General features: G+C 39.4%; 2 protein-coding genes and 1 long non-coding RNA gene across 5 annotated transcripts in view; 2 read left to right on the forward strand and 1 right to left on the reverse strand.

Annotated features, from left to right (window-relative positions):
* Positions 1 to 11,549, forward strand: part of myo9b (myosin IXb) — a 25,577-nt gene extending 14,028 nt beyond the window's left edge. For 2 of the 3 annotated variants that reach the window (XM_037083127.1, XM_037083126.1), the window contains 27 exons: positions 187 to 262; positions 357 to 449; positions 563 to 602; positions 803 to 925; positions 1,816 to 1,896; positions 1,984 to 2,094; positions 2,234 to 2,356; positions 2,735 to 2,884; positions 3,048 to 3,187; positions 3,615 to 3,950; positions 4,115 to 4,196; positions 5,720 to 5,826; positions 5,927 to 6,012; positions 6,233 to 6,417; positions 6,881 to 6,988; positions 7,146 to 7,316; positions 7,417 to 7,461; positions 7,550 to 7,661; positions 7,771 to 7,844; positions 7,957 to 8,149; positions 8,687 to 8,815; positions 8,963 to 9,068; positions 9,237 to 9,368; positions 9,485 to 9,608; positions 9,991 to 10,091; positions 10,186 to 10,310; positions 10,454 to 11,549. In XM_037083127.1, the coding sequence (XP_036939022.1) occupies positions 187 to 262; positions 357 to 449; positions 563 to 602; positions 803 to 925; positions 1,816 to 1,896; positions 1,984 to 2,094; positions 2,234 to 2,356; positions 2,735 to 2,884; positions 3,048 to 3,187; positions 3,615 to 3,950; positions 4,115 to 4,196; positions 5,720 to 5,826; positions 5,927 to 6,012; positions 6,233 to 6,417; positions 6,881 to 6,988; positions 7,146 to 7,316; positions 7,417 to 7,461; positions 7,550 to 7,661; positions 7,771 to 7,844; positions 7,957 to 8,149; positions 8,687 to 8,815; positions 8,963 to 9,068; positions 9,237 to 9,368; positions 9,485 to 9,608; positions 9,991 to 10,091; positions 10,186 to 10,310; positions 10,454 to 10,734 (3,434 nt within the window). In that variant the 3' untranslated portion in view covers positions 10,735 to 11,549. Of the gene's footprint in view, positions 1 to 186; positions 263 to 356; positions 450 to 562; positions 603 to 802; positions 926 to 1,815; positions 1,897 to 1,983; positions 2,095 to 2,233; positions 2,357 to 2,734; positions 2,885 to 3,047; positions 3,188 to 3,614; positions 3,951 to 4,114; positions 4,197 to 5,719; positions 5,827 to 5,926; positions 6,013 to 6,232; positions 6,418 to 6,880; positions 6,989 to 7,145; positions 7,317 to 7,416; positions 7,462 to 7,549; positions 7,662 to 7,770; positions 7,845 to 7,956; positions 8,150 to 8,686; positions 8,816 to 8,962; positions 9,069 to 9,236; positions 9,369 to 9,484; positions 9,609 to 9,990; positions 10,092 to 10,185; positions 10,323 to 10,453 lie in introns of all 3 variants that reach the window. The other variant, XM_037083130.1, reaches the window with a different exon arrangement.
* Positions 2,716 to 16,130, reverse strand: LOC119010737. The gene is made up of 5 exons (XR_005072047.1): positions 16,102 to 16,130; positions 15,643 to 15,696; positions 6,817 to 6,889; positions 6,265 to 6,434; positions 2,716 to 2,851 (listed from the first exon to the last, which is right to left on the reverse strand). It is a non-coding gene; the product is annotated as an uncharacterized LOC119010737 (long non-coding RNA).
* mfsd14a2 (major facilitator superfamily domain containing 14A2) overlaps positions 13,183 to 19,929 on the forward strand; it is a 16,695-nt gene continuing 9,948 nt past the window's right edge. The window contains exons 1-3 of the mRNA XM_037083131.1: positions 13,183 to 13,417; positions 16,942 to 17,037; positions 19,619 to 19,681. Coding sequence (XP_036939026.1) covers positions 13,334 to 13,417; positions 16,942 to 17,037; positions 19,619 to 19,681 — 243 coding nt within the window. The 5' untranslated portion in view covers positions 13,183 to 13,333. The remainder of the gene's footprint in view (positions 13,418 to 16,941; positions 17,038 to 19,618; positions 19,682 to 19,929) is intronic.

The raw sequence follows: 19,929 nt of genomic DNA on the forward strand, positions 1-19,929 counted from the left end.
CTGCATTTTCAGCTGCATACAGCAAAAAAAATGTTGATGTGTCTTTGCAGGACAAACTAGTCAAAGATTATCTGGGATCAGTATGTTTAACTCAGATTTCTGAATGTCTGTCACCCTCCATCTCTTTAACATATTCTTTAAAAAAGTATTCTCATTGATTATGGACTTGTTGTATTTTTGCAACAGTTGCTTCCAGAAAAGGCTCCCGAAAGTCCCTCAAGGACATGAAGCAGCGCAGCAGCGCTGTGGACAGACTTTCCAGGTACATTTTCTACAGTGGTGTGAATAAACATCGGTAGACATACTTGTTAGAATACAATATATGAAGCTGATGAATCCCTCTCTGACATTCACAGCAACAGCCTGACTCTGGATTTCTCCTTTGATCGCTCTGACGAATTGCCTTTCGATGTATTCGAAGACATCTTTGCCAGTTATGAAAAAAGGAAGTGAGTGGGCCATATGGCTTTAGTTTAAACATAATATAACATTATTCCTTTGCACATTGTGTTTCCAGAGCTGTATGATGTACGGAGTCTCATGGTGTCTGTATTTTGTATAGGAAAACTAGAAGTGGTCGACAGAAGCAGCTGATTCCAAAGGTAAAGTGTCACTTCTGGGTGCAGGGTTGATGAAGCTTTGTATGTTATTTCAAAAGCAAGACGGCAACATAGATGTGTTTAAATTGTTTTATGTGAAGTACCATTAATTCTGTTCCATTCATCTGTCTCTCTGTATGTTCAAACTCCTCTTATTTTGTGAGTCAGAAAGCTCACAGAAATGTTATTGTTTTATTGTACAGAACCTCATGGATTTTCAATCCCTCCAACACACTGTTGGTCTTACCGCACATGACAGAACCAGCAAATTTATCTTCCACCCTCATCGGAAGACAAAGCCCCCTACGATTAGCACTCAGTTTCAGGTTTGTCCTCTCTTTACTGTCTCATAAAGTTCAACTCAACATTAATGTGGAAATTATTGTGTATCTCAAATACCCAAAGTCGCTGTGAAAGGGTTGCTGTTAAAGTCATTCTATTCTATTAAAAATTCAGATAGCGTCTGTTTTTGATTTTTTTTCAGTGCTGGATATACAGTGAAACAATTGGGGGTTAAATCGTTCCAATATAATTATTTTTTTTATTTATGATAGAACCTGTTGTCTCTGTGATTGACTGAGAGATTGATGAAGCCTGTCCCTCTTTAAACTCTCTGCTGATGTGGTATTTAAATTGGTCTCAGACTCGTATGTCCTACAGTTTGATGTGATTCAATTAGACAGTTATTTAACAACAAACAAGGTCCACAAAACATACTTGAGCTATAGCTGTAACTGTTGGTATTCACATTTTTGATCAGTACATTACAAACTCTATATACTGTAATTTTGCACAATTTGGTAGATCACTAGGTTTGGCTTGTTAAAGGTCCCACATGATGCTATTTTTTATACTTCCAAATGATTAGGCGATTGCAGCACCTTTATTCACATCTCTTTTAGGCCCCGCTCCCGCAAAGCCAACTCGGCTCTGATTGTCAAGCTCTCACAGGTCTGACCAGAAACTGCTGAAACTGTTTCAGCCTCAGTTCAACTGGTTTTCTTGCATCCATGGCTAGGGGCAATGATTCTATACTTTTGACAGCACAACCGTACAGGGCTTGTGTGAAGACACAGTTAATATGGGCTGTGTGCATTTCTCTGTTGATTTAGCAATCAATAATTTTCACAGTCTTTATATAGCACCTAGATCTGCTTTATATTAAAAGAGTTCTACAATATGGAACCCTTAACTGATACACTTTTCTATCTCTCAGGCCTCACTCAGAAAGCTGATGGAGACAATGGAAAAATCCGAACCGTTCTTCATTTTCTGTGTTCGCTCCAATGCTGAAAAGGTAACAACATCTGGAAAATCTGTTACATCATCCTGGAAAATTTAGACCCACAGTTCATCACTTCTGGAATTATTTTGTTTCCTACAGAAAGAGCGTCACTTTGATGACGAACTTGTACGACAGCAGATCAAATACACAGGCATACTGCAGATGGTTCACATCCAGAAGTCTGGCTACAGTGCCAAATACACATTTAAGGTGGGAAATTGCATGTACATAGGTATCCCAATTAACAGTCTAATTAGTAAATTTACAATGAAAAGGAAAACTAACTAATTTCAGTATCTGTTAATGAGTGCAAAGTTAATTTGTGCTGATATTTTTCTCTTGGTGACAGGAATTTGTGGAGAAGTTCCGAGTGTTGCTTCCAAAAGGAGCTACGGGAACGCCAGAGCACATAACTGTGCTGTTTGAGAGGATGGGGCTGAATAAAACCACCTATCAAATAGGGAAGACCCAGGTAATTATTCTTTGTCATACCTATAATATATTCTTATCCCACCACATCCACCATTCTCCTGTGTATCACGATGGCCAGAGGATAAATGTAACAATTTCCTGCAATTCATTTTGAATCAAAACATCCAACAAATGACGTAACGTGCTGGAATTCTGTGAACAGTAAAATTTCTCCTGAGATGAACTGCTTTATTATCCCTCTTGGGAGAACACTGTCACTTACTAAAAAGGCATTGCAGATTTCACGCTTTATATAATGTCATAAAAACACATAAATGTCACATGAGCAGTAACACATGGACTAAAATGTTCCACAGATGATATAGCGCAAATGTCCCTGTAGGTTTCTCAATTGTAAGCCTCTCTTTCATCTACTCAGGTGTTCCTCAAGGAGAGGGAGAGGCAGCTGCTCCAAGACACTCTCAACAAAGAAGTGATGCGTCACATCATCATCCTGCAGCGCTGGTTCCGGGTCTGTCTGATAAGATTGCACTACCTGCAAAGGAAAGATGCCACTATGATTATACAGGTATCATCACAAGTATAAAAGACAGTTACATTTTATGGATAGCCCTCTTGGAGTGCCTTCTTGGGGTCCCAGCAAACATAACGAATATTCAGAAAGATTTAAGAATAAAGAACATGAAGGTAGAGTTAATTTGACAGGATTTCTTTTTTTCTTTTTTTTCCAGAGGTGCTGGCGTGAGTTTTATGAGAAGCAAAACCGAGCTGCCACAGTTATCCAGACAGCATGGAGGTCTTCACTGAAGAGGCCACTGCATGAGGCAGAGGATGACGAGAAGATGTCCAATACCCGGCCTGGACGGGTCAGGTATACATACAGTACCAATCCACCGCCACTGCTCGCAATGTAGGGACTGAATAAAATGTCACTTCACAAGACTGAGTGATGTTTTACACTGTCAGTGGCTCATTTTGCAATAGGCATGTCTATCTGGCAGTGAATAAGCCACAAATACACTTGTCAGTGCTCTCTGCTGGCCAAATGTTATATAGCATTAACATTTCATGTCACTTAGAAGCCAATAAAACTTATCTGTCATGAGCTATAATAGATTAATTTTAGCCCAGGTTTTGTTAATACATCTTAACTAAACAATGAGGTAAATCTTTTTTCAGTTTTCCTGTGTGTGCCTGTCAGGTAAAATTTTAACCATAACATATGATGAATATTAGGACATTTATGATGGATGTAGTTGATGTGATGCCAGTCTGATCTAGTAGTTCTCACATAACAGCTTGAAGAAAGAGTTCAAGAGGCAGCAGAAAGTGGAGCACAGCCCTGGCAGGATCCAGGAGGTTGACCCAATCAACGGCCAGTCTGCACAGAGGGCCAGCAGCAGGGAGAAGCGAGAGGGCAGAGGATCCCCTCCTCATCTCAACAGACCCCACTCAGTCCCACTAGACCCTAAGGCTGGTAGAGATGATCGAGCCACCAGCCCCTCAAAGAGCCCGCTTCAGCGCTACAATGATATGTCGGGCATCAAGCAGAAGGCTGAGAGGTGGAGGGAAAGACAGAGCGATGATTCAAGTCCAGAAATGCGGCGACGACTAGGCGGGAAAGATGATTTTCAGTAAGGATAACGTCAGAAACATCCTTTTGTGTTGCTGTTTTTCTGCTCATCATGTCTATCCCATGACCACGTTTATATAGCAATAATTTCTGAAAATAAACATCTTGGTGTTGTTATTTAGTCAATAGACCACAGCTCTGCTCTTGTTTCCTTCTGCAATGCAGGATGAAAGGGAAGTCCATGTCTGTTGATGAACTTTCCAAGATCAGCTCATCAGGCTCTGATAGCTCTCCGTCGACTAAGGAGGTAAACGTTTTTATATGTTATTGCATAATCAAAAACATTGTTGCCATTTAATCCATTCTTATTTCTGTTTCTTCTGTGATTGTATTTGGTTTCATGCAAAACAATAAATGTAGACACTGGCATTGTACTGTAGTAGTGTGAACTGTAACATCACAAGTTACACATGAATGGAGGCTCTTCACACATGGATCAAAGAAGGCGTTCTAGTTTGTGCCTCATCACATTTCCTGGCCCAATTAGGAGAGGGTACGTTTACGCATGCACCCTAGACGCAAGCGGCGCTTAGCCTACGGCCGCAGCGGTTTGATGCTTAACTTTGGGGGCTCCAAGGACAGTGAGTACTGGAGCTTTCCGCTGCCTCCCATCAGCCCCCAAGTGCACAGCCTGAAGAGCTCAGCTAGTAGCGTGGATGTCCGGGCCTGCCACTCCCAGGTCAAGGTACTGACCGAAGAGACGTCTCAACTGGCTGGGGGTCTCTTCTGCATGCAGGCCTTGCATGTGAATGCCCAAAATGGACTGAAAGTTTCATTGCTCGGGGACTTCTTATTCCTGCCCTGCAGCCCAGAACAATAAAGAATGAGCAATTGCTTCTGAAAAACAAACATTTTCAAAGCTCATTCTTGATCATTCCTTCACCCAAATGAGGCTTAGGTCAGCAGGTACAGTTCAGACTCACCACCATTCAAGTGTTTTGGTCATTATAAAGATTAAAGACAATTTGATCTCAACTATTTTAGCTTATTGCTTCATTTTCGTAAAAAATTCTGATTTGTAGCACAAGAATGCTAAATACAGTTATGAAATAATTCAGATTCAGTCACTTATATGCAAGATTAGATAGATTTGTTTCCTGAAAGTCATATTCATCTTTTTTTTTTTTAACTGTACGTGGCTGATCTTGCTGAAACTGAACTATATGGAATGTGAGAACCAAAAATTAAATGAACCGGTATTTTTCAGGTTATGGTAGTAGTCATCATTTAAATAATTAAAACGTCACTGGGATATCATTGATTACTCACAAAACTCACTGAAGTGATTAAAATCAAACACAGTACTAATCACACCTAATAATGACTTCAGAAACATGGAAATATTATTGAAAATCTCACTGTGTGTAAATAGTAAATGTTCATAACACACTTGGGCTGCACAAATATTCACTGAAATTATAATGATATGTGAATTGTATCACAAACATTGTGCAGCCCCATAACTCACTGACACAATTTTATATATAAAACTAACTTTGCTCATACTTACTATAAAAAAATGGCCACAGTTCAGTTGCTGGCAGGAAACAGTGAAGCTTTGCATGATGAGAAAATAATGGTGAAGGACTACCACTGTCATGCTAATATTATATTGTGTTAATGTGGTCTGGTTTGGTGGTGGAGCTGTGGTGAAGTTGCTGCAAGGGGATGTGGTGGGGAAGAAGGTCTTATTACATTTACTGAACTGTTAGTTTGCAAGTTTTATACTTTGACTAAGAGTGCATGCATTTTTTTTAAAAACTGTTGCAGATAGCAGCAGAACCTGACGGGTCGAGGTTCAGTCTTCCAGCTAGGAGCAGCCTTGAGGACTCTGGACAACAGGGACCTAACCAATCACCAGTCACAACTCCAGAAAAGTAAGACCCTGCTGTCAGTTAGAGGGAAATCGCTCAAGAAAATACTTGATGTATGTGATATGTTGCTGCATATTGTTGATACAGAGTCTCTTTTCTACAGGGCTTGGTTTCTCACTAAATTTTTGAGAAAACGGAGGCCTAATTATTCCCCAAACAGTGAATCTCCGACTCTGTCAGATAAAGCAGGTAAACAGTTTTCAAAGACATATTCCCCAAGGCAGTAGCCTTAATGTATTTACTAAAACAATGTGGATTAAATATGTACAATAGTACACTGAGTATAGAAATCTTACTAAGTTTCACGGTAATGAAATTAACCTATACATAAACAGTAGTAGAGATGGTGTGTAAACTTTGAATTATCATGTTAGACTAATAATGAAGCATCTCTTTTGTCTGACTGCAGTCACCTTACCCAGATACAATCCAGATTCTTACCACAAGCCAAGCCAGAGGAGTGGGAGGGCCAGTCGAAACCCGACCATTCGAATCAGCCGGGCCACACGGGTGTTAGAGTGGAACTCATCTCTGGACCGTGAGATCACCGACCCCAGAGAGCTGCGAAACCTGGATGAGTTCCTTGGTAATCAGGTGAGACCATCAGCCGACTAGAGGAACAAGTAGCACAGCAGGTTTCAAACAGGTTTTATTTATCCCACTTGGAAATCTTGACACAAATTAGTTGATACTGATTTGACACTGGTTCACTGTTTTATGGGGGGGTTGGATGATCTTAAAAACATCTTCATAATTATTCCTTTAATTAAATAAAAATCAATTCCAGTAGAATAGATTTGGAGTGGAGTTATTATTACTGACTGTATTATATTATCTTATCTACAGGTCATAGATTGATCGATCTATCTATGTTTTTTGTAAAACCTTAATTAAGTATTCAGTTTTATTTTATATATTGGATTTTGTGTGTTTTTTCCTCGATAGAAATTGTTTTCTTGTAATTTTCCAATCTCAATTAAAAAATGCACATACAAAACTGTATAAGTCCTGTGTTCTGCATTTGCATGAATTCTTCTTTTTCCACTCTTGTCCTCAGGTTAATGACCTGCAAAATAGAATAAAAGAGCTGTCACCAACAGAGAGCATCTTCCTGAAATCCACCATGCAGTTCAGAGAGACCATCAAAGGCATGTACTCATTGCAGGTCAGTTGAACATCCTTCTCTGTGCAATATACTTTTTAATCTAGTAAGAAGAAGTTAGGGCGAACAATCTTCCTTAACACACCTTTACAATTCAGGATTATTATAAAAGCTTTTTTTATAAACGTTGGCAAGTGAACACAAATTGTGTGACCAACAGAAGCCCCAAATCGGCTACAAAGATCTGATGAAGGGCTACCAAAACAAAGTGAGCACACTAGCAGGGTCCAAGCAGAAGACAGAAGTCTCTCTGGTGGTGAACTTGTTCCAGTCTGTGCTGGACGGCTTTATTAGGGGGGAGATTAAACGAGTGGAGTCTGAGCCTACCAAGGTAAGTTTGAGAATTCTGTTTCAATCATTAGTCTCCAAACTACATGAGGAGTATAAACTATCAGGTGAGCTGCTCATATTTCACTTATGGCTTCTGTCAGGCAACCAAGATGGGAAAGAAGAGGAGGAGGAAAAACGACAAATGTGTATGTTTTTAATCTTTACATGCATTGCAGATCTTTTACATGCAGACAGATCATTCTAACGACTTGTCTGCACATCTTCTCTCTACAGCCTAAAAGTCCCCTGGATCACCTGTTCAGTACATACCAGGTGAATATTATGCAGTCATGTGACTTGTGTGGCTCCTACATCTGGGGAATGGAGAAGGCCTACATGTGCAGCGGTGAGTTCAAAGACCTTTCAGACCTGAAGCTGTAACCACTTTTTTAAAAAATATATATTTAAAAATAGATGGAAACCATTACCTAACCCTTTTTAAATTGTGTTTTTAGCTTGCAAGTTAATATGTCACAAGAAATGCCTGGATAAAATCATTACAGACTGCTCGACACGGTGTGCCAGGCGGGTAGGAACTGACATTTTGAATACTTAACAAATACTGCACTATGATTCAATATGTCTAAAAGCATGAATGTCAGTTTCTTAAGACACCATTTGCATACATTTCTCATTTATAGGATGACAGTGTACCAGGCTCCCTTCACTTTGGGGTCCAGGTGTGTGTCCTCACCAGTAAAGCCACCCCTGTGCCCAAAGTGGTGGAGTTGTTGCTGATGCATGTGGAGCTGAATGGCCTGTACACGGAGGGTATTTACCGCAAGTCAGGCTCGACCTGTCGGGCGAGGGAGCTCTATCAGATACTGGAGACTGGTAAGAAATTCCTCGCACACCAGCTGAAACTTATATTGCACAAAATCTTGTCTCAGGGACCCATTAAATCCACTCAGCTACAGTCTGCTGACAGGTTAGAGTTCCACATTCAATTATTTTTCTTGTGTTACCAATTGGCATCATTGGTGTTGAGCAAGAACAGCTAAAGTGGATGTAATTTTCACCAACTTTAAGTTCACAATAACTTTTTTCATTATCTGCCAGAGAGAGACACTTGAGGTGATGCAACTTAATTGTTTTCTGTCTCTTGAGTTTCCATTTTGATTCTTTCTATTTCTACATTTTGTCAGTCATGTCTAATCTCTGTCTAATTTTCAGGGTTTTTTTAATAGTTCACATTTAAATTGAGGAAAATAACAACTTCAGATGTTTTAACATTTAATAATGTGTATTCTATATTTTAAAAAATGTTTCAAAGAACCATACATTCTTTATTTCTATTGTTATGATGATTCTTATATGGCATCTTATATTTTAATTGCTTTTGGTGCATTGTGTTCTGTCTTGTGGTGTCAGATCCTGAGGGGACATCCTTGGACAACTACCCCATCCACACCATCACAGGCCTGGTTAAACGTTGGCTCAGGGAGCTGCCAGACCCCCTCATGACCTTTTCCCTCTACAATGACTTTCTGCATGCTGTCGGTGAGTAAATATTAGAAGTATTACACTATTTAAGTTTAAGCCAGAAAGATCTGATTATCACGTATGCATTTCTGCTCTGCGGCACCAAGGTTGTTTACTATGACAAGTTTTTTAAGTTTGTTGATCGCCATGTTTGTTTGTCCTCAGAGCTGCCGGAGAGAGCTGAGAAAATAAGGGCCGTTTACCAAAAGGTTGATGAACTTCCTCCTGCCAATTTCAACACCTTAGAGCGGCTCATCTTTCATCTTGTCAGGTAGGAACATCTCTATTATTCTATTGTACTGATTCTACTTGTGTACTGCTAAAACAAAATTATTCTAATCTAATATATGGGTTGCAAAGAATCCTCCCTCCTTGGATCCTGTTTATTTGTATGTGATTAAAGTCCTCTGAGATCTTGATCTTATCTGTATGTTTTTAGGGTCACAAAGGAGGAAACGCACAATAAGATGTCACCAAGTTCTCTGGCTATTGTATTTGCCCCCTGCATCCTGCGTTCACCTGATGTTCATGACCCCTTCCTTGGTATGAAGGATGTGTCCAAGACTACAACGTAAGTCATACAGCACACCCCTGTAACTCTCCACCATCTTCGAGGAAGTTTTATTTATTAACTTACTTATTCATTATAGTCACTAAATAAGTCAGCATTTTTTGTGTTGTCTGCAGGTGTGTAGAGATCCTGATCACTGAGCAGTTGAGGCGCTACAATGACAAAATGCAGAATATCAAGGAGCTGGAATATGCAGAGGCCCTGGTTGTCAATCAGCTCAGACTAAGGAGACAAAATACGGTATTAAATTCACTGTTTAGCGCCTTTCTGATCATCTACGTCTGCCGATGGATATTTCTGAGGAAAAGTTACACTACCAGTCAAAAGTTTGGACACACCTTCTCATTTAATGTTTTTCTTTATTTTCATGAGTATTTACATTGTAGATTCTCACTGTAGGCATCAAAACTATGAATTAACACATATGGAATGATGTAGTACACAATAAAGTGTGAAATAACTAAAAAAAAAACATTTATATTTCTTTAAAATAGCCACCCTTTGCTTAGATTACTGCTTTGCACACTCGCATTCTCTCGATGAAGCTTCATGAGATAGTCATTGGAAGCCAGATTCGTCATTCATCAGTTCACAACCAACCCCTACTCTGATATCTGTGCAGATTGTTGAAAAGCCCACAGAGGTGGAAGCTCCAGCACCATTAAGTCCAGATGAAATGGAGAGGACACTCATCGATAGGATCAAGTCTATCAAGCAAGAAAAGTGAGCTGAGATTTATTCATTTATTTATTTAGTTATTGGAGTGAAATGCACTGATAAAATTATTTGAAATAATATTGTGTTTTATTATTTTCAGGGTGGACTTGGCCTGCCGGTTACCTGACCTGGAGCAGGAACATTCTGACAATGACAACCTGGACTCATCGTCGTCGATGAGCTCAGAGAGCTTAGATGACCGACTGGGGAGCCTGGACTCGGAAGGTCAGTAGGGAGGTAAGGTACCTTTACCTTCCTGTATGTGTGTGTGTGTGTGTGTGTGTGTGTGTCTCTGTGTGTGTGCAATGAGCGTGCAAACTACAGCCTCACAGAAAATATTTTTACTGTTCTGATGATTCTAATTCCAGGAAAAGTAACCATGCGATTGAAAACCCAGAAGCCCGACTGTCTGCCTAAACCTCCTGACCTGGCGCAGAGAGTCAGGAGTCTGATGGCTCAGACAGATGAGCAGAGAGAGTTCGCACCAGGACAAAAGACAGATGTTATTCAATCCATGTGCTTCCTGCCCAGCCAAGACAACCCCTCCCTAACCGACAAGCCCCAGATCACAAGCAAGAGTTTAAACGGGAGCTTTGACGACCTGGACATCCCTTACATCGATGAGGATGAAGATCTTACAGCAGCATAACGCTACAAGTTGAAATTGGAATCTTCTCAGGTGTTTGGTAATAGAAGACTTTTGTGTGTTAAAGAGGAACTGTGCACTTTGTTTTATAGACATTTCCACATGTCAGTGCTGCTATGGAAACAAAGAGCTTTGAGAATCTATATGTATTTAATGGGAGGTTGAATTAATATGTATATGAACAGTCCCTTCAGGGGTTTTATAACAGATCTGGAGAAAGACCCAACATCAAGGACTACTCAGACTCCTTGGACCAGTACACTGTGTGTGATTTTAAACATATTCCAGAATTGTCCAGTATTCATTTTATTAAAAGTGGGTATTTTTACCAGTTCCTCAAAGCTGTGTGTCAAGCAGTGTCAGAGGATATTGTAATGAGGAGCAACTGACACAAGATACTTCACTAATGGACATTTTTCTGAGCTCATTGTACAGAGTGCCATTGCATTTTTGGCTCTCATTGAGTGCATTTTTGTGTATCTAAATCGTTTCAATTGTGTTTTCTGCTTTTAATTTTCCTCTGTGTGTTAACTGCTGTCATTGACCACTGATTCAGGATACCTGTCGAGAAGATGGTCACATTGCTGCCTTAAGACTGACTGAAAACACTTCCCTCAGCCACTTTTCTTAGTACGACGAAGCTGTGTGGTTTAACCAAGTAAAGAATTTGTATATACGTTTGTCAAAAAAAAAAAAAGCATGTCTGTACATTTAATATGGGGTAGGAATAATGCATAATGGGATGAGCAGCCTCCAAGATTGACTTGTTTCACCAACTAAAATAAAACTGACCATTTTGTCTCCTGTTCTAAAACAAATGACTCTACTTACATGATGACTATAACCAATGCATAATTCACATCAACAAGTATCTTAAAGGGGACGTTCGCTATATGGAAAGTGATCCCAAATCGATTTGAGAGGACATTTGTATTCAGCCATTTTTAAGCAGAAATCTCCACTGTTAAGTTTAAAGTGTAGCACACATCGTGCCTGAAGGAGGTGCAGGAGCTTGACCATGCACTGAGGGTGTAAATTATCTGGGAAATTGGGACTTCCAAAGACTTGGATTACACTGGACAAGCTGTGAGAGTGCTGCTAGCCTGTTCTGCTGTGAAGCCCTAGAGATGTTGTCGATGACAAAACTTGATCCTACTTTCCATCGGCATGAAGTTGAGTAGATAATGGCTAATTCTTCATTTTGGGGGAATTACTTTAAAAATATACGGTATATTATGGTGAACAATTAGACATAGACAAAAAATACTGCATGTGAGAGAAAGCTTTTGAATAACTGAACTGAAAAGATATATGAGAAAATACACAAAATGCTGCATTATATAATAGTTTTTCAGTTTAGTTCAGTTGAGTTGAGTGATGAAGCATAATGTTCATCAGAGTATTTTAAATAAGTCTTTAATTCTTGGTGAAACTACATCCCCCGGTTAGTTTGATCCTCACTTATCATGTGTTATAATATAAACATCCAGTTCTTTTCTAGTGACTCACTGTTAATTTCTTGCAGCTGTACACACCCTGTGGCAGATTTCCAAGCCAAAAGGTTTCATTTTGAATAATTTCCCTCCAATTTTTTTTTCCCTGAAATCTAAAACAAAGAGTGGTGAGACCACTCTTACTCATTCATGCTTTATGGACTCCAGTCTCCCTTCTTGTAATATTCAATAGTCTTTTGGTAAAGCAAAATGTACACTAACAATGCAAACATAAGATTATTATTTGTGTTTCTGTGGGTTGTGTAGCCTATAGAAATAGAAAAACTTTAAAAAGGCAAAAACATAGTGAATGGTGAGGCCTTTGAAATAAAGTAATACAGAGAAAATATGAAAAAAGTTAAAAAAAAAAAAATGACTTACATATAAAATGGTCATATAGTAGACACAAAAATGGAAATGATCTATTCAATGCAAGGGATTTTAGGACCATTTGAAAATTAAAGTAAGAAAAAAGAAGTACGGGATTGACATTTCATTTGCTACCAGGAATGTGGTGTTTAAGACAATTAATTTCAATTAATTGATCCTTGGTTCCACTTAATGAATGACAGTAATTTTAAAGTGAATTCAGGAGAATTATCGAGCAGATAGAGATTCAGCTGTGGATTTCAAACGCCTTTCGTTAAGAGACGTGTGTTGTAAGTTATATGTCTATGCTATCATTGAGCTGTTTAGTTGAAAGTGGCTGAACATCTTGTACACTTTCATTATAAACACAGCGACTCGCCATATAAGGGATTTCCTCTTTGTACACTGAACCCGCGGTGTGATGTTCTCAAATGACCATTTGAGGATCAATAGCACCAACGTTTTTCAAAACCAATCAGACGCAGAGTTTGGAGTTTATGTGGTATGGAGTAGCCAATAGTTGAGCAGTATTGCTCCTGAGGGGCGGATCAATGCTTCGTTCAGGAAGACGGGTGGAAGTGAGGTGGGGATGAGAAATCATCATTTAGTTAGCTCGCTGCTAGCTGCCTGGAGCCGACTGCCGAGGTGTTATGCGTGTAGTAGCCGAAATCATTGGATTGTTTTTCTTTCGATAGGTGCAACGATGACCCTCTGACACCAAGAATGGACATAAGTTAACAATGACGGGGGAGAAAAAGAAGAAAAAGCGGCTGAACCGCAGCATTCTTCTTGCAAAGAAAATTATAATAAAAGATGGAGGAAGTGTGAGTTAAATATTTATTTATCTTCGTTAACTTAGCCTGCCGCTGAGACAAGCTGGCTCTCAGCCGCTGAAGTTAGTTAGCAGTCTTGTTTATTTAATGAAAACGCGACAGTCGAAGCGGCATTTGTTTATGATTTTCTGTATTTGATGGTTTGCCCCGGCTGACGTTAACCGTTAGCTGGGTCCGCCTCGCTAACTAGCTTACACAGCTAGATATGAACTAGCATTCGCTAGCTAACGTTAGCGGCCTCCGTTTGCTAGTCGTTTACACGTCAGCTCAGGTAACGCTAGCTGGCTAATGTAAACGTTAGCTGTGTTATTCCTTAAATCCTAACAATAACAAATTCTGGTACACTAGAGTACTAGCTTGTCTAACTTATACCGGCACTTAACCTTAACGTTGCCTTAAGTTTGTTGAAACTCAGGACATTTTGCGTGACAGTGCATCACTTGGAAGCAAAAACCTGGGGCTCGGTTAACGTTAGCTCACGAGCATATGTGTCTAATTGGGGTTATTTTCACCCTGTTGCAACGTACAGATAATGTCATTAGCAGCCAATTAGCTACCTTTTGTTCTGCCTAGCTAATTATGTAAGGAACGAATTAAGCTAACTTGTCAGATAGTGTAAGATATTTTTAGCCGACAATGTGGTTTATAAATGGGCGAAGGCAGGATGTTTCAGCACTTGGTTTGCTAACGTTGGTTAAAAACAAGCACACAGAACGTTTAAGTTAGCATTGCAGGAAAACACTAACATTGATTACAACTGGAGCTAACACCAGCTGTGTACACAGCATAGTCGTTTAACTACGTGGCTGTTCGGAATATGGTGCTGATGATTGGTTAGTTATCACTCATGGCTCGTTTCTGAAACAATTATAATTACTTTTCTGGTTCATTGACTCCTGTAGTCCAGGCATGATGATACCGTCATATAATATGATGAGATGCTCTAACCTGGAAGCATCAAACTTCCTCAGAACAGCTCAGATAGTCGGCTTGTAGTTATTTGGTAATTTTAGATAGTGTACGTAATGCTTGTGATACATTAGGCGTTTGGCAAATAGTGAGAATGGTAGGATTGTTATAAATACAGTGAGGCATCAGTGCTGGTTACGTAATCAGTTGGACAGCTATTCCAATCATGCTGGATATTCATAAAAGGACGCACAGAGTTGTAATTATAATGAAGAAAACCAGGAACTGTTGTTTTCCTTCACTAATGGCTCTGTCGTCCCAGTAACAGTCTGGTCTGGATAAACACACTTAAACACCTGACATGATGTTGCTCTTTGCCAGCAAATTCAGATTATTGTTATTGCCTTACTGTATGACCGCAGCAAGGTCTGACCACTCAACCATTAAGATTTCACTTTCCACATGCAGCCCTCGATCCAGCCAGACCATCTAATCGGCTTACAGACTCACAAGTCAATAGCAGAATATGAGCTCTGGTCGTCATTTCACTGGAGAGGAAGTTACAACATCAATATAATAAGACGGTTAAACATAGTTCCTTATTTTCTCAGTGAAGCAGGTGGCGTGATCTGTGATAGACTAGTCGTGGAACAAAAACGGTGGGGGTTTCCTCTGATTTGTCGCTTGCACCCTTGTCAGTTATACCTATTCTTATAGACTGACTTTCTGAGAAATTTTCAGTCTTTCCTTGTGGGTAAATGGCAAGCCACAAGAGTAAACTTGCATCAAGTGTCTTTAAATTTGCCATGGCCTACTTTAAGTGCTCCGTAATTATCACACCTCACTGTGTTTCCTGCCAAAGCTCAGCATCTAGACTTATTCCAAATTAAGAGTGTATATTTATATTTACTAATTACAAATATAGACCCGTATTAAGAACGTCTCAGTAAACTATCACAGAGAATATCAACTTGTTGCATTAAAATTGATGGTCCTTGACTGCGAAATTTAAATGAAGAAGCGTTTTACTGAAATACTGACGTATTTTCTTATATAGTACAAAGAGGTGTGCCAGTAAATCGGCAACAAATTGAACGATGGCACGGAATGAATGTGGCATTCAGTGAATCCTCTTCTCTAGTTTAAATTTGTGCAATTTATAGTTAACAAATTTCCTTTGTAATCTGAGTAAGGCAATATAACTAATATTGCAGATGTCATGTAAACAGCTTAACTGCGTTGTCTCACTCACATTTATGTTGTAATTAGAGTAAGTATGGCTGGATTATTAGAACTACAGATCTCACCTGCTTTTAGATTAGTCTTGGTGTGTGTGCTGCGCAGGCACCATGAAACTCATCCTGTAGAAATGGAAACAAAGAGATTTGTGGTTGAAAAAACAGAATGGCTAGTGGCAGTGGAAAAATAAAACCCCTTCAATTTGGCAGCAGATATGCAGCTTTAACATTATATTGAGTTGCAGTTTTTCACAAGGTTCTCTGAAGATTCATTGGCGTAGAAAACTACCTTTTCCGTTATTCTAACTTCCCAACTTGTGAAGTCAACTTAAAAATAAAATATATAATATTTCCGCATTAAAATATCTGAAAAAAAAAACAAATACACCTTTTGGTATCAACTAAATATATAACAAACAAATACAACTTTGTTATATATTTAGTTGAGTTGTGTTTACATTATCCTAAAATGTCACAGGAATCTGTAATTTTATTCTTGGTAATTTTCAGTTTAATCTGGTCACTTACAGCAGGGGTGTCAAACTGATCCAGTAAAGGGCCATGTGGCTGCAGGTTTTCATTCCAACCAAGCAAGAACACGCCTGATTTGGATCAGCCAACCAATCAGCCAACCAAGCAAGAACACACCTGATTTGGATCAGGTATGTTCTTGCTTGGTTGGAATGAAAACCTGCAGCCACATGGCCCTTTACTGGATCAGTTTGACACCCCTGACTTGCAGGGAAAATCAGATGACTTGTCAGAGAGTGAGGGAAAAAAAGTTATGTTTTCATCCATGTCTGTCTGTTGTGAATCCAGATAAGGGGATAAAGGGACGGATCCAGACATTTTATCTCACTTTCATTACAGTGTGAAAAGGGTACTTTTGTGCTTTAACAGAAGAATGTGTTTTTTGTACATACATACTGTGCATTATGTGGAGTTTCTTTGAATCTCGAAATTCCTTCCCATAGTAATCAAATTATTTATGTGGATGATGATCTAATATTCATTTAAACTTTTAATGTATATTTCTTCCTATTTCAAAGTAAAGAACGCATAAACAGTCCTGGCAGAGAAATTCTTATATCATTGGTGGCTTGTTTAATTCAACATCCAGCACTTTATAGGCTAAGACAAAATGTGTCATGTTGGACAGCCCTCAGTGAGGTAAGAGAATTAACCTAAATGCGGGCTGTCCAACAGGGTCATGTGATTAGTATCATCACACAAATGCTGCCTTGGAATAGATTTCCATTTTACAGTTCGATCTGTTAATGTGTTACCACTAAAATGCACTTTGATGCCTGCTAAACTGTTTGTTGCTTCTCAGCTAATGCCTTTCTATTTGCATGTGTCTCCATCCAGCCTCAGGGAATCGGTGAGCCCAGTGTTTACCATGCTGTGGTGGTCATCTTCCTGGAGTTTTTTGCATGGGGTCTCCTTACTACCCCGATGCTTACGGTAAGCCTCACGTAGAGACACTGTTATGTAAACTGACATACAGTTACAGTTTGTAATGTATTCATACGCCTACACCTCTCTTCTCCGCAAACCTTGCCAAAGAGTGGCATTTCCCATTGACTGGAACTACACAAGGCCCATCAGTGTCCATGAATGATTGAATTTCTAATCAAATGAGTGAGGCCCTGTGTGACGTAGTTTTTTTTTCTGTGCGTATGTGTTAGCAGATGTTTTGCCAAGCGCTAATGGGCTGAGAAATATGAAAAGGGCATCAAACAGTCGTATTGTATAAGCACCAGTTCATTGTTGAAAGGGCTTATCGGGGGTCACTGGTTTGTGTTGTCAGGCCACGGCACAGATGCCTGCCAGCGAAACGGCACACATTCACCTCAGTGCTACCACTGCAGAGCAGTGTGGTTTTAAGTATTTGCTACAAGCAGCTCGAACAGCCTCACTTGGATGATTTTCATTCCAAAATGTAAATTATTGGCACCAGAAAATTAGTGGTCAGTGATTAAAAAACACAGATGATCATTTCCTCAAAAACAGATCTGGTTTGTAAGAAAACTGCTAAGATGACTCATAACGATGACGTGCTTTATTTTATACCAGCATGGAGTGTTTATTAATAGTCACCCTTTTTCTGATGGGCTCAATATTTATTGAGTTCATTCCAGTTTTTTGTACCTATATGTTTTTCTTAACCAACGTGAATGACTGTAGGTAGAGACTAGTATCTAAAAACAAATGATGAGCAAACATCTGTGAGCCACATGATGCAAACCAGACAGGCTTATGCAGTGCATGCTTTTCAGCAGTCTCTTGTTTGAAGAGGTGGTTGTAACTGTTGAGCATTAATTACTGGGGGTTTGTTGCCCTCAAGATCCCTGGGCGGTGGAAGGATTTGCATTTTGGACTAATCAGAGGGCGACTGAAGATGAGAGGGACTGCTTCACTGCCCCCAATGAGCGTACTGCTTCATTAGTATCCTGCAGCAACAGTCTTCACTGAGCATTCACAGTCTGTGTGTTGAGTAACTGACTCCCTGAGGAAGAGAGGGGATTCTTAACCATGCCACAAGCTTTTCCCTCTGTACCCCTAAACAATAACCAGATCCTGTTGTTCAGCCTCTGTCAAGCTTCACATGCTTCACATTAAACCAAGGTTTCATGTTCCCAAACCAGTGTCAATGACACTTGAACACTGTTGTTATGGACTTTGAACGCATCATTCCATTGATTTTAACTATGTGAACACCCCTTTCACCTACATTCTCATAAAAAAAAAAGGGTATTTATAAGCACAGTGTGGAGTTGTATATATCCTGAAAAACTTAATTACTGTTCTTTGTTATTTGTTGGACAGTAGTTGTAAGTTGGACTCTATATTTTGTGTATAAAAGCTTTAAATGGCATTTTTATTTTAACTGATACACAAAATAACTTTTATTATTGACCCTAACCCTGAAAGTCAAATGTTGTAACATGATGTTTTTCTCCCTGACAATAGGAAGATCTGTGCGCTTACTGTCAAGTGTGTGCAGGATATCGGGTTTGAAATGGGCCTTAAAGCTACCTACACTCAAAATACTCTTGTCATTCATACTATACTACTGATGATACTTGTCATTCAGCCTTGCAATAATCATGAATGGAGCGTGCAACCATGACAGTACAGACGTAAACTGCAAAATCAAAACTTTTTAAACTATTTAGGTCACTTGACTGCTTTGATATTGTTGCGTGTGAGTGCATCTCTCAGGGGTAAACAAAACAAGACCAACTTTACAGTCTTTCCTTGGGTGAATTTGAGTGTGGGTGATTTAGGTTGTCAGAACACAAAACATGTTCAAGTGGATAGCTATGGAAAGGTTGTCTGTTGCTTTTATGACCAAAGTTGGGGAATCCCAACCATGTCTATCTGCAGAGTGATCATAACTTGACACTCCAGTTCCAGAATCTTTACAGGTGTTTGACCAAACAAGAAATCTATATACTGTGCCTCATGTAGTCAGGACTATGCTCTCATATCTCCATTCATCCAGACCTTCTGTTGGGGAATGATCGGGAAAAAAAATAAGATATGATACTTTTGGATCTTTTAACTCTGTGGGGTCTGTGGAACAGCTAAAGTGAGAATCTGTTACCAAACAGTGGGTTTGTATCAGTGAGCTTCTGTCTGTTTTTCCTGGTGAATATGTGAAAGTGTATTATGTGTAGGTTGTTTAATGATTGAAAACACTAATAAATCCAGACCAGCTGAAGCATTATTTACAGTGTGGACCAGAGACTAGTAAAAAGGTGTCAGAAAGCATAACATATTAAACATGTGTGTTTAATGCACATGTGTACAATTTACAATCTTACATTTATTACATTGAACATCCATTTTTTCCCATGGGCCTCAGTGATTGATTTTATGGTTTATATTTCAACCCGCCATCAGCAGATTTTTGTTCAGTGGCGTCACACCTGTTTCACTCCCTAGCCTTCATTTAACTCTGCAGATCATTGTTTGAAATGTGATGCAAACTATGTGGATTAAGTGGTTTCATCTGACATTATCTGTGTTTGTTCTCCAGGTGTTACACCAGACATTCCCCCAACACACATTCCTGATGAATGGGCTTATCCATGGTGTCAAGGTAAGACATCTGTACACACAGAGTTTTTAGTGGATGTTCTGTGTCTCATGTATTCCAAAGGCACTAAAAACAACTAAAATCCCTTTTAGAGTTTTCTTTTTAGTGTTTTCTTGTCATTTTGGATGTTTACATGTGTCCCTATCCAAAGAGCACCTCTAACAAACTCAATTTGAATCCCTGCAAGTTGCAGGTTTTGAGTATTGTTGTGTTGTTCGAACTGTAATGACATGTATGTTTAGGCTTTTCTT

The sequence above is a fragment of the Acanthopagrus latus genome, chromosome 21 (genome assembly GCF_904848185.1).
Source record: "Acanthopagrus latus isolate v.2019 chromosome 21, fAcaLat1.1, whole genome shotgun sequence".
NCBI lineage: Eukaryota > Metazoa > Chordata > Actinopteri > Spariformes > Sparidae > Acanthopagrus > Acanthopagrus latus.